The following is a 14480-nucleotide window of genomic DNA, read 5'->3' as shown; positions in this document are numbered from 1 at the left end:
TTCTTCTTCCTCTTCCTCTTCCTATTATTATTATATCCCGCCCACTCTGGGCGGCTTCCAACAAAGTATTAAAATACAGTGGTCTATTCAACATTAAAAGCTTCCCTAAACAGTCCCTAAACTCTAACCTTTTGAAAGTTTCAGAGGGCACAGAACACTATGCCTAGATTTTTTTTTTAGTGCTTCATTGTGTGTGGGGTTACAGGGTGGTGAGTGTCAGAGTTGAGTTTAGAAGCTTGGATTTGTACTATCCCCTCCATCACACTAAACTGGTCCTGGGGTGTGTGTGTGTCAATTTGTGGTTTGCCTCAAGGCCCCAAAATGTATTTCCCCAGAACATTCACAGAATTACAGAAGCAATCCTGTGGTTTCTGATTTCATCTGGGAATACCCTGGTTTTCCCCCTCTAGGATTACAGCTGCAGAAATGACTCCACTACATAGAATGTTACCATGAACTCAGCCAGAAATGAAGTTCTGTAGAGGTGAATACTCTGAAAAACAAAGCCGTTGTGGTTTTGCTGGATAGATGTCCTTGAAGCCTGCTGAACAAACCATTTGAGGCACATCCTATTATCCTGTGTATATTCAGAGTCTGTTGGTTGATTCCCCCTACCAGCAAAAGAATTGCTCATCAGGGTCACTCTCCCCAAGTTCACTTTGCTAAGAATATACAGATTAATGATCCTGTTGAGATCAATACTTCCCTTTGATGGTTAGCATTTAGCCAGTGGTGTATCTAAGCAAAAGTGGCATTGTTTTCCAAAGAAGAAAATTGCCTTCATCTGATAATGACCAGCAGTGATATTCAGCAAGGGAGCTAGCTCTGGAGCATTAGGCACCAAGACTTTACAGCTGAAACATCAGTTTCTCTGGGCAATAAGCCAGGTTGGTTAGCTACATGACCAACTGTACTGCATGTTTCCCGATATGTTACAGTAAGCTTCACTCTGATGCTGCAGAGATAATATTTCAAGGTCCCTGAATATAGACTTGTCCTCATTCTGGAGCTAGCCTACTGACCTTATATTTTGGGGTCAAGAATTTTTTCCATTGCCAGACTGAACTGCAAAGGTTTTTGTTGTTGTTTTTTTAAACTCGTGCTGCAGTGTGGTTTGTGTCTTGCACCATTGGTGACCCTTCACCTTTTATTAGCATTTCCCCCTACTTTCTGGGCAGTATTGGGCTCCATAGCTTCTTATTAGACGGAAGATCCGAGACTTGCGTTGAGTCATTTTCCTTACAAGACCTTAGCTTTTGAGATAAGTGCGACAGAAGGCTCAGCCGATCCCTAAAGAGACATTTTGTGAGCTTTGTAGCAGTGCTGCAGAAACCTTCTTGTTAATTTGAGCTTAGAGCAATATGTTCCAAAGATATGTTTGCCTCCCTGCTTGTGGCACAGCATCGCCGCTGCGTACTCCTTGGTTGTCTTCTTTTCTTGGTCAACACAATGTGAATAATAGCAACCTTCTGTGCAGCGTGTTTTGAGAAGGAATGAAAAAGAACATTCCAGGCAACTGAAGGTTATAATGATACTAATGCAATGATAAGCATGAGTTGAAATTATCGTTTTTGTTACAGCGCATTCATTTAGACAGTGTTGGTGCTAGTGGCAACAGTTCACCATGGCAATCTTGGTTGCATGGATATGCGTTGAAGAGAAAGAAGTCACATGCGCAAGTCTTGTTAACAATAAACATCTTGTCAACTCCCTATGCTCTGACATAAACACTCTGTAGAGTGTTCCTTTCATTGACTCCCTGGGCAGCCTTGATAAAAATCTCTTTGCTGCTGTATGCATGGATTGTTCTGAAAGTGCAGAACCATTTAAAACTAGGTTGTATTTCATTTTACTTATTTGCCTCAGACCTCATCCTTTGCTCCTTGTGCTTGAGGGTTTGCTGTGAAAGCCAGGCCACCAAAGGACAGTAAAAGGAAAGGCTATTGTGGAAGTCGGCTCACCTGGTTCTGTGCAGCCTTTGATCAAGCTCGGGGGAAATGGTTTCTGTATGTTTACTGCGGAAAACGGCTGTGCTCAGTGCTGATAGGCTGGGACGTGTGATGTCATAAACCTACCTCCCTGCAGGAAAGGCAGGCTACTTGTTTCTTAAAATATTTGAAGCGCTACACATACAAACATATTGCTCTGCTTTCCTTTGGACCACATCAGCGAGGCTGAGAGGGAGGGTCTTGTTAACTGGGCAACCCAGGACCTCCATGCGTACCGCACAGGGTTGCACACTGTGGAACATCACAAAAGCAACAACATGTACATTATTCCACTGAATATTTCTTCTGCCTTCCACAAATCAAAAGTGCCGTATTTTTTGCTCCGTAAGACGCACCAGACCATAAGACGCACCTAGTTTTTGGAGGAGGAAAACAAACCAAAAAATACTCTGAATCCCAGAAGCCAGAACAGCAAGCGGGATCTGGCTTCTGGGATAACCTTTTGCTGTTCTGGCTTATGGGATAGCCGCGCAAAGCCTCTTCAGGGCAGCGGGATAAAGGCTCCCCCAAGAGCCGCGCTCCCTTTAAAGACCACGCGGAGCATGTGTGCAGCTCTTGGGGGCTTTTCCCCGAGGCGGGAGAAGGGCAGCCCTTCTCCCTCCTCGGGGAAAAGCCCCCAAGAGCCGCACACACGCTCCACACGGCTCTTTAAAGGGAGCGCTGAGCAGAGCCTCCCACCTGCATTCGCTCCGTAAGACGCACACACATTCCCCCTTACTTTTCAGGAGGGGAGAAGTGTGTCTTATAGAGCAAAACATACGGTAGTTCAAAATGCACATTTAGTCAAATAATGTGCATGCAGTAGTTTAAAACACACACACAAACCAGACTCCCTGCTTGCAGCATGGGGAAAGGGCAAGACAAATGACTGAATCAGCAACTGAATCACTGCTAAGTATTTCTACCATTCATTCTGATGGCAGGAAGAAGTCCTCCAGGGGAAACTGCAGTGGCTCCTTTTTCATACTATGTTTCTGCACAGTCTTAGTTTAACACTAGTCAGAGAACAGGAATACTATAATGAATTTTTTTATATATAAAAAAAATCATACTGCAAAAGTACAATGGAACAGAAATGGTGCCAGTCCCCTCCCTATTAAAAAAATACCAGTGGTTATAGAGTTTTGCATGGGCTTAATATTGACTGTGCCTCACTGCTTGCTTCCCCTCCGATTATTCATCAAATTTATCGTGGCCAATTATGATTGTTTAAAAATTATATTTCGTAAGCCACCCGTCTTTCCGTGGCAAACTTAGGCCCCATTGTGGGTTGCTGCTGGCACAGCAAAAGGTGGTTAAGCAGTGTGGGAATTGGGGAAGGTGAAAAGAAGGGTAGTGTAAGTTTGGAGAATGGAATCAAGGCGATATCGCCTAGCGCAGGAGGGAAATACAGAACTGGTCAGAGTGGGATGGAATACCCAGCCAGGCTATTCTTGGTCCTGTAGGCAGTAAATCTACTTAGGTGTTAAGAGTTACTTCAAAGAAAAGGGGGGGGGGAGGCTGAGTCAGAGGCCCTATATAGGCAATTAGACATAGTGTCTGTTAGACTTGTTACCAAGCAATATTCCTGCTATGAAGCCTTAGCTAGAATACAAACACAACCGTTCAGGAACAGTTGGCTGATACGATTAATTCTTGTTAGAAGAGATTGTTCTTTCTCCACCTTTGGTGGAAATGCATCTCCCTGTAAATGTTCTGAATGTAGCCATCATAGGAATTTCGGTTTTTGCTTTGTGTTTTTTTTTTTTAAATAATTTTTTAATTAGTTTTCCAACACAAATTAAAGACAAAACAACATACACACATAAACAAACAAAAACATATAAACATGTATAATTTCAAAACTTCTTTTTCATAAACCTTACTTCTCGGACTTCCCCTTACCTCCCCTTCTCTGCATCCCTGTTTTAAAATTTCTTCAACAACCCTTCACACCAATTAACTAATTACTTATTTTCTTTTTAAGTTTCTTCTCATAATTAATCAATCAGTTACAGCTGTAATTCTATATTTTCCTTTCCCTTGACATTTTAGCACTCATCAATTTTACAACAGTTCTTAAGATATACTTTAAATTTCTTCCAGTCTTCTTCCACCGTCTCTTTTTCTTGGTCACAGATTCTGCCAGTCATCTCCGCCAGTCCCATGTAGTCAATCACCTTCGTCTGCCATTCTTCCAGTGTGGGTAGTTCTTGTGTCTTCCAATACTTTGCTAAGAGGATCCTTGCTGCTGTGGTGGCGTACATAAAAAATGTCCTATCCTTCCTTGACACCAATTGGCCGACCATGCCCAGGAGAAATGCCTCTGGTTTCTTATGAAAAGTACATTTAAGTACCTTCTTAATTTCATTATAAATCATTTCCCAGAAGGCCTTAATCCTCGGGCAAGTCCACCAAAGGTGAAAGAAGGTACCTTCAGTCGCGTTACAATTCCAGCATTTATTATTGGGCAGATGATAGATTTTTGCAAGCTTGACTGGGGTCATGTACCACCTGTAAATCATTTTCATAATATTTTCTCTTAAGGCATTACATGCCGTAAATTTTATCCCGGTGGTCCATAACTGTTCCCAGTCAGCAAACATAATGTCATGACCAATGTCTTGTGCCCACTTAATCATAGCTGATTTAACTGTCTCATCTAGTGTATTCCACTTCAACAGCAGGTTATACATTCTTGATAAATTCTTAGTATTGGGTTCTAGCAGTTCTGTTTCTAGTTTTGATCTCTCCATCTGGAAGCCAATTTTCCTGTCTTGTTTAAACACCTCCATTATTTGATGATAATGAAGCCAATCTCGTACCTTAGACTTTATTTTCTCAAAACTCTGTAATTTAAATTTTCCACTCTCTTGCTCTAAAATTTCACAATATTTTGGCCATTTAGATTCCATATTGAGCTTTTTCACCTCCTTAGCTTCCATTAGTGACAGCCACCTAGGGGTTTTATTTTCCAGCAAGTCCTTATATCGAATCCAAACATTATATAATGCTTTCCTGACAATATGGTTTTTAAATCCTTTATGAATTTTTACCTTGTCATACCATATATATGCATGCCAACCGAATCTATTATCAAATCCTTCCAAATCCAAAATGTCTGTATTCTCAAGAAGTAGCCTGTCTTTCAACCAGCAGAAAGCTGCTGATTCATAGTACAATCTTAAGTCCGGCAGGGCAAACCCCCCTCTGTCTTTTGCATCAGTTAATATCTTAAATTTTATTCTGGGCTTTTTGCCCTGCCAGACAAATTTAGATATATCTTTCTGCCACTTCTTGAAACAGTCCATTCTATCCACAATCTGTAATGTCTGAAACAAAAATAACATTCTAGGCAGTACATTCATCTTAATTACAGCAATTCGGCCTAACAAGGAAAGTCTCAAATTTGACCATATTTCTAGATCTTTCTTTACCTTCGGTTTTTGCTTTGTGACTCTTGTTCTTTGGCTAATGTGGGGCTGTATTTTGATTTAAAACAAAAAATACAGTTTCTGCCATGATGTGAAGAACAGACCACATAATGGGGCCATCCATTTTTAACATACTTTGCTTCTTGGGTTACCCAAAACAATAAATTATGATAAAATAATTATAAAACACACTCACACACATATATATTCCTTTAGCTCTTCTCCCCAGGTTGAGATCAGTTGGGGTATGTGCAGGTAAAGTTAGCAGTTTGGGATGAGCAATTTTGGGTGGGGTGAGACACAAAGCAGCAGAAAATGAAATATAGGTCTTGTGAATAAATAGGTTGTTTTCATTTATTACATGTTAACCAAATAAACATCTTGTTAATACTAAAAGGGAAATCGCCAGGTGCTTGCTCATCACTGGAGCGCCTTTGCAGTCAATTGTTGCAACACTGAATGCCAGAAGAATATGATAGAATACTCCCTGCACCCTTTCTCTTCTTTCTCCTTAAATAAAATACACCTTCTCATGACTGTAGATTTTGGGTACCTTGGGAATTAATATTAAGTTATTCTGCAGAAACGTTCAGTCACCATTGCATCATTTTGAGTTCCATCACGAAGGATCAATAAGAAGGGCCCACCGATATTCCATTTGCAAACCCCACCAAGCATACAGTAGTCATTTTAGGCAAATAAATTCTCTTTACATCTTGAACCAGTTTTGTGTTGGTATGGTGAGTAGAATTGGAGAATTAGTTCCGTGTCTTTCAGTCCAAAGCAAATGTATATTCTTTAGATATGAGTGTATACATTGAGCAAGGCATGGTAAATTTTGTAGCTAAGGATCAGGCTTAGTAATTTATGCCAACCGCGTGTTTAACAATGCATCTCATATTCAGAAATGTAGGCAGTTGACAGGATCTTAAAACTCAAAAGTTAGTGTATTCATGTATATCTTTATGTTTAATTGCAGATACCTAGTGGATGAAATCAAGAAGAGAGAAGGATTCCAGCTGCTGTTGGAGGTTTGTGCTATACAAATATTGTGCATGTCCAATCATTTTGAAACTGGTGGTGCAAAGGTAGTTGATGCAGGCAGTATTTATTATTATTATAATGGTTGTTTTTGTTATTTATTGAATTCATATTTCATAATATCATCCTTATTGCTTCCAAGAGAGCAGACCTTTAGAATGTAAATTCTACAGCTAACTGAGCTGCTGTCCGAGAACTAAAAAAATAAATAAAACTTTAACAGCATAAACTGACAGTGTGAATTCTTCTTGAATGAATAGGCTCAGGTTTCTTGTTCCATAAGGAACAAGCTTTACTTAGTATGGCAGGAAGTCTGAATCTAAATGACCCAGTGGCTTATCTGTGGCTAGCAAAATAGTCAGGCGATAGGGCTCTCCCTTCTTCTCCCTGAAAACTAAATTCAGTATTCAGCAAGAGCAACTCTACGCATAGCATACCTGGGCCCAGTTCGTGCTAGAGGAAAAGCTTAACTTCATCTCATTTCATAGCAGCAGGGGGCATGCTTGCTGATCTCTTCCTGCTGACAACTGTATTCTCCTTGATGATTAAACTGTATTTAATACATTCTTTGAAGGAAGGCAGAAAATGATATTATGAAAAGAACCAGTGCCCTTTCATGAAAGAATTTAGCACAGCTGGTAGTTTCTACCCACTTGGGAGGAAGATTAGAACTGTAATTGAGGTAGTGTTCACACTGGGGGGAAATGACAATGCGCTGTAGATACTGCCCTCCCTCGCCCATTATGGTCTCTCTCTCTCTCCCCCTCCCCGCCCCCACCAACTTTTATTAATCGGAAGTGTTCAGAAAGAACTGACTATGTGCGGGAGGAAATGTGCTGCAGCTGCCATTGTTCCTTTACAAAATATTTCCAGCGAAAATGTTGATAGAGGACTCAGCTAGACTGGTGAAGAAAAAGCTGTTTATATGCATTGTGTGTGCAATAGAACGTTGTGCCAGCAGACGGCGATGCAAAGTCCCGTTTTTCTCTACTTGTTTTCCCCGTTTAAATTTACAACGCTTTAAACTGAAATGCTTCTTTGATGTGTCTAGATCCAGCCAGAGAGGGGAATTTCATTATTTAATTCTTGTGTGGGTGGGTGGGTTTGGGTTTTTTTAGTACATGCATGTATACACACACATTACTTGAAAGAATGGAATCCCACGCTGCAATTACGGGTGAATGAAAGACCTGGAATAAGTAAAAGGTCAACCTTTGTGTTGCTATAAAGAAATATTAAATGAGGTTGGCAGTTAATGACATTTAATGAAATTGGCAGGCCAGGCTGATTATTAAGATCATGAGTGAGGTGGAATTTGCCCTCTTCCTATATTGACTCTCCTATATGTACAAAATGAGTGGATTTGCCAACTTTCTTCGTATGCAACTTGAAAACTTTAAATTGTTTCTCTCCTTTAGCCGGAGTATGCAAATATTTGCTTCTGGTACATTCCACCTAGTCTGAGAAACATGGAAAAGGGGCAGGAGTTCTGGGAGAAGCTCAATTGTGTGAGTACCGTATTTTGTTCATGGGATTTCTGATATTGTGCTTTAAGCAGTTGCGGGCAGCACTAGGTTTCCAGAGAAAGAGGTTCCGGAACTCTCCATGAACACCTCCCTTGTTCTCTTATAATGGCAATGGCGCCCACCTGAGAGGTGCTGGAACTGAGTTCTGGCGAGTTCCAGCTGAAAGAAGAAGAAGAAGAGTTTGGATTTGCTATCCCACTTTATCATTACCCGAAGGAGTCTCAAAGCGGCTAACTCAGCAGGTGTTGCTTTTCCCAGTATGCAGTGTGTTGATAATAACTTTATCTGTTGGATTTCTGCTTGTCCTCTAGCTCTTAAAGGCATAGGAGCCCTATCAGGAGGGAAGAAGTTGGCAATCACAGTTCTGTACACTGGTTGAGGATTTACCGTATTTTTCGCACCATAGGACGCATTTTTTCACCTCCAAAAATGAAGGGGAAATGTGTGTGCGTCCTATGGTGCGAATGCAGGCTTTCGCTGAAGCCTGGAGAGTGAGAGGGGTCGGTGCGCACCGACCCCTCACGCTCTCCAGGCTTCGCACACCTCTCCCGCTGGGCTCCCGCTGCTTGCGGAGACTTGCCTGCATGCTGAAGCCTGCGCACTCTGAGCTCAGCGCGTCCAGGCTTCGCGGACCTCACAGCAAGCAGTGGGAGCGCTCCCATGGCTTGCAGAGAGCTGCCTGTTTGGGGGCTGGGGTCGGGGGAAGCTCGAACTTCCCCCGCCCCAGCCCCGCGCCTGGGGGGGAAATAATTTTTTCCCCTTTATTTCCCCCCAAAAAAACTGGGTGCGCCCTATGGTCCGGTGCGCCCTATGGTACGAAAAATACGGTATGTTCCTGATACGCATTGGAATAAAAGTGAAACTTGCTTTTGCCACGTGCTCACAAGCCTGGTTCACCTTCAGAGTATTATTTTGAACCTAGATAGGTATCTGCAGGATTCTAAAGTTTGCTGCGATCTCAGTTTAGACAAGGCTAATTAAGTTTTCCCCTTAATATAATAGATGCAGACATTATACAAGCCTTCCGCTTGCTATCAAAGCTGCTAACAGATGGCAGACCTGAGCGAAGATGAACAACTGTGCCTGCATCCATTGTCTAGACAGAGCATTCATTACCTGTTTTAGACATTTAACATTGTCCTTGGAACTTGCTCTGCATTATCAATGGATAATACGAGGGGGTGGCGGGGGAATCTTAAGTCTGAAATCCCAACCCCACTTACCTGTGAGTAAGCGCCATTAAATTCAATAGGACTTATTAGTAAGCATGGTTAGGTGGTACAGCCTGTAAATGGAATTAGAAATCAGAATGGGGTAGAATTCATAGCAAAGGGGCTTTTTGGTAACCTTTATAAATGATGGAAAATGCCTGAGCTTGAGGGAAAAGGGGAGGGAACATTTAATAACTGGTTCTTTTGATAAAAGGTGTTGAACGTCAAGTTAATTGAAGAAAAACATCTGCAATAAGCAGGATACGTAATAGTTTGTACTGCTTTCTGTGCCTTGTTCCAGCCATCCCCCTCCTCCTGCCATCTTTAATATTTGCTGTATAAAAGATAAAGGGACCCCTGACCATTAGGTCCAGTCGTGGCCGACTACGGGGTTGCGGCGCTCATCTTGCTTTATTGGCCGAGAGAGCCAGCGTACAGCTTCCGGGTCATGTGGCCAGCATGACAAAGCCGCTTCTGGCAAACCAGAGCAGCGCACGGAAACACCATTTACCTTCCCGCCAGAGCGGTACCTATTTATCTGCTTGTACTTTGACGTGCTTTTGAACTGCTAGGTTGGCAGAAGCTGGGACAGAGCAACGGGAGCTCACCCCATCGCGGGGATTTGAACCGCCGACCTTCTGATCGGCAAGCCCTAGACTGTGGTTTAACCCACAGCGCCACCTCCGTCCCTATTTGCTGTATAAGCACTTGGAATATAAACCCAAAGTGGAAGGAGAACAATGTAGCTGAAATTCAACAGCAGAGCACATGTGTAGTTAATTCTGGTCCTATAATACTGGATATTAGATTCTGCTGCGGCTGGATTAATCTCTCATTATCCCTGACCGTTGGTCATGCTGGCTAGGACAGGTGGGAGTGGATATCACAACAACATCTTGAACGACTAGAGATGTAAAAGGAATCCATTGAGAATGGATTAGCAAGTGAATTTCCTTCAGGCTGTCCTTTCAACTGCTGTTGCAGCATGGAAAGCTTTTGAATGTAGGTCTGTACAATTAAGGTTACTTTTTACCATGAACACATTATGTGTAAATTGATACATAAATGGCTTTGCAATATACATTATTTACATATTGATGTGTATAGGTGCTTCTCTACTGTTACTGTTTCTGAAATGTTGTTTAAAGACAACCTTTGTACACTAATACTCCAATCCTAGCCATGTCTACTCAGAAGCAAATCCTATTGAATTCAGTGAGACATTCACCTAGGTAAATGCAGTGGCGTAGTGTGGGTTATCAGCACCCGGGGCAAGGCAAGTAATTTGCGTCCCCTAACCCATGGATTTGCGCCCCCTAACCCGTGGATTTGCGCCCCCAACCCGTGGATTTCCCTAACCCCCAGATGTTGCACCCGGTGCGGCCGGCCCCCCCTGCACCCCCCACGCTATGCCACTGGGTAAATGGGATTAGGACTTCAGACTTAATCTACTACCTATTATAAAGTTTTCTTAAAATGATGGAATGCTTTGCTTATCATTGTTCTTTTCACATGGAAAGAAGTGATCTCTGTTGCTGCTTGTGGATTTTATCTGCACTCCTCAATTAAAGTCCTAGCTTCTTTGTCAAAGTGGGGAGAACCAACTGGATTTGCCTGCTGTTTTTGGCTACCCTGAGGCCAAGATGGATGAGCCTATTCCCTGTCTCCCTCTTGATATCATACAGAGCAAATCTGTACAGTTTGCAGCTTCACATTTAACTTAAACTGGCTGTCTCAGGTTGATTCAAAAGGAACCAATAATTTTATGAATGTCTAATCCCAGTAGATGGTTCGGTTCCCTTAAAAGATGTTAAGTTCTTAAAGCACTGATTCATACACTTGAGCTCAGCACGTCTATTATATATGTTGGTTTATCTTATGAAATAAATATGGTGACTATGATAAAGCCTAGATGTAATCAGTATTTGCCCTTAAGAGCTTATGTCACTTGTAATTAGCTGTGAGCAATTAGATGGCTGTGATCGTGAATCCCTTTGCTAAACAGGGCTCATTGAATAAGCGTGATTATACAGGTGTAAGAAACAAGGAAAGCATTTCTGTCTGTGCAAAAATATAACCTGGCAAATGGAAACCCAATGTTACAAACAGCTAGCAGTTTATAGATAGGACAGTAATTTTTGCTAACCTTATGATGAAAACTACTGTTGAATTGAAACTTCTCTAGGTTTGTAGATAGTGGGATAAACCTTGAGCTGCTTTTGCTAGTACTGTAAATGCCCCCTGGTGGAATTTCTGCTTCTTCTCACTTACAAGAATTATGCAATTAAACACAACAGGAAGGGACGTTTGTGACCTATAGAGAGCTATAAAGATGGTGTTTTGCTCCGTGTCATGCATTTGTGGGTCTGGGGCTGAAATTCAAACGTTACTTTCTTCCATCTGTGAAATGCTATCAATTTGAAATACGTGCTTTCATACACTTTACGAAGACAAATCCTGCACAATGGAGATGGATTGTAGAAGGGACTCAGCCCCTTATAAATTGCGATTAGAGTGTGTGACCCGTTCCTGTCTTTGGCCTGAAGACCAGTGTTTTGTGAAATATACTGTGTGTTGAGTTATTTCAGTACAGTGGAACTTTGTGTTACATACTGCCCTCCTTACGAATGCTTCGGGTTACGAGCTCCGCTAACCTGGAAGTAGATGCTCCTGGTTGTGAACTTTGCCCCGGGATGCGAGCAGAAGTCGTGCGCCGGTGGCGCGGCAGCAGCGGGAGGCGCCATTAGCAAAAGCGCGCCTCATTTTAACCTCCACTTCAGGTTACAAATGGACCTCCAGAACGAATTAAGTTCGTAACCGGAGGTACCACTGTACAGATCTAGGTTCCTCAGAAAGACCACACATGCTGTGAGAGTTCATTCCTATATTGCTCTATCTGTATATAAGATGTTTTCAAGTGTTCTGTCGTACTTTTACCAAGGAACAGGTTGGGATTCTGCTGACAGAGACCAGCTTGATTATCATTGAGTAGGGGGCAGTTTTTGTCTCCCCCCCAATAATGTCCCTAAGGAGACTTCTCTACTTTGCCCCATCAGAAAGAAAAGCAAAACATTCACTGACGTTCTAGAAAATAAAGTGATTTACGTTGGGACACTTGTGAGGATGGTAAATTTGGCTTCCATCATCCACCAACACAAAGAGTCCCTTGTGTGCTGACTACAGACACTACCAGGGGCTGAGATATATAACACAATCATTATGGAAATCAAGTCGTGGCTAGTAAGGAAGACCTAGGAGCACACTCAAAGTATATTCCTGATTATTCCTTTGCAGGAACCGCGCCCCCCAAATGCTTTGTGGGAAAAATTCACCATTTCCTGCCAGTTGACAGGCACAAAATTTAAAAGCACCATATTTTGCCTACAAATGTACACTCCTGTTTCTTCCTTTGCAGCAGTTGCAGCTTGAACTTTCTTGTACCTGGTATATGTATTTGACACCAGGCATAAGAAAGGTGGCTGTCACTCGTCAAAAATGTCTCCCTAGACAGAGCCCCCATCAGCCCCAGCCACCATGGCCAATTGTCAGCAAAGACACAAGTAGTAGTCCAGAATATCGGGGGGGGGGGGGGGACCAGGCTGGAGAAGACCAAGTTAGAAGTTATTTGCTCAGTCTATCATAGCAGCATTACCATTAACATGTAAAATTAAGCGTTCACAGTTAGAAGCCAGTTCATTATTGTTACTTAATGAAAACAGAGCATCTTGCATTCTTGCTTGATACAGTGGTACCTTGGATCTCAAACTTAATCCGTTTCATTCCAAAACCAAAGCATTCAAAAACCAAGACGTCTTCTGATTGGTGCAGGTGCACTGGAAACAATAGCCGACAGCCGCATTGGATGTTCAGCTTCTGAAAAACATTTGAAAACCGGAACACTTAGTAAAATGCATGTTGAATTGTTGTTTTAGGGGTTGTTAGAATGGATTAATCCAGAACGGATTCATCCATTTTGTACTACTTTCTATGGGAAAGTGCACCTTGGTTTTGGAACGCTTTGGTTCTGGAATGGAATTCCGGAACGGATTAAGTTTGAGAACCAAGGTACCACTGTATATATCCCAGCATGTCTTTGAAGGAAGAAAGCCTGTCTCCGTCCATCCCCCCCTTCTTCCTTCTACTTTCCTCATCACATAATTATCATCTTAATTCCATCAGCTTTAAATGAGGGTGAACTGTTACAGGAAATATGCCCAAAAAAAATAATTTTATTTTTATTCAAATCACCCCATCTTTTAACAAAAAAAAGACAAACACACACACACAAAAACACTTCATTTATCAAACCAGTCTTGACCAGTAGTGAAAGAATAGGCCATCAGGGGGCACCAGTGCAACAGAAATGTATTTAAACATCTAATTAGTGTGCATGTTGTTAATCTCTTCTTGGTGCAATCATGCAAATCTTAATCTAAAAGAAAAGTCTGCTCCAGTTTTTAATATATATTTTTAAACATCAGCATATTTCCCCTCTGATGCATTTATAGGATGATCTGTTTTTCTGGGGAGCTAAGCTACTACCAAGGAATAACTCACAGCTTGTTAGTATTGTCTTCCACCTTCCATCGGGCAAATATCTGTTGTCCTTTCTTATATGAGGCTTTAGGTACTGGGTTATCTTTTTTGGAGCATTCTGAGTCTTTAATTCATATCTTTTTCTTCTTCTTTTAAATAGAGTGTGTTCAGTTGGATTTGCTTCCTAGTAAGGGTGCTTAGGAGTCAAGTGATGGGACACAAATCCCTATGTAAGAATAGTTTTTTTATGGATGGCTTTGGTAAAATAGGAAAGGTCTATTTATTGAAGCTGAGAAAACAGCCTACAAATATTGGTTGTTAGCAGGTATAAATTCAGTAAGTGTATCATAAACTTCTCCTTTTGTAGGAAAGATTGCCCAGGACATTAGTAAATTTGATCTGACTATATCTAAGTACAAGTATTATTTGTTGGAAAGTATAGTATTTTTGAGGGACGCGGGTGGCGCTGTGGGTTAAACCACAGAGCCTAGGACTTACCGATCAGAAGGTCAGCGGTTCGAATCCCCATGATGGGGTGAGCTCCCGTTGCTCGGTCCCTGCTCCTGCCAAGCTAGCAGTTCGAAAGCACGTCAGAGTGCAAGTAGATAAATAGGTACCACTCTGGCGGGAAGGTAAGCGGCGTTTCCGTGCGCTGCTCTGGTTTGCCAGAAGCGGTTTAGTCATGCTGGCCACGTGACCCAGAAGCTGTATGCCGGCTCCCTCGGCCAATAAAGCGAGATGAGT

The 14480-nt window shown here is 42.0% G+C and overlaps 1 protein-coding gene and 1 long non-coding RNA gene across 5 annotated transcripts in view; one reads left to right on the top strand and one right to left on the bottom strand.

The window, feature by feature from the left end:
* Positions 1-14480, bottom strand: part of LOC310828534 — a 76563-nt gene that overhangs the window by 27471 nt on the left and 34612 nt on the right. The gene's annotated exons all lie outside the window — the stretch shown is intronic.
* GADL1 (glutamate decarboxylase like 1) overlaps positions 1-14480 on the top strand; it is a gene marked incomplete at its 5' end in the record, with an annotated part of 98161 nt that overhangs the window by 58016 nt on the left and 25665 nt on the right. For all 4 annotated transcript variants that reach the window (XM_083705880.1, XM_083705881.1, XM_083705879.1 and 1 more), the window contains 2 exons: positions 6402-6453; positions 7882-7971. In XM_083705880.1, the coding sequence (XP_083562006.1) occupies positions 6402-6453; positions 7882-7971 (142 nt within the window). The remainder of the gene's footprint in view (positions 1-6401; positions 6454-7881; positions 7972-14480) is intronic.

Source organism: Podarcis gaigeae (genome assembly GCF_964106915.1).
Source record: "Podarcis gaigeae genome assembly, chromosome: 12".
Classification (NCBI taxonomy): Eukaryota; Metazoa; Chordata; class Lepidosauria; order Squamata; family Lacertidae; genus Podarcis; species Podarcis gaigeae.
The sequence above is the reverse complement of the archived record's forward strand: the minus strand, read 5'-3'. Positions and strand labels throughout refer to the sequence as shown.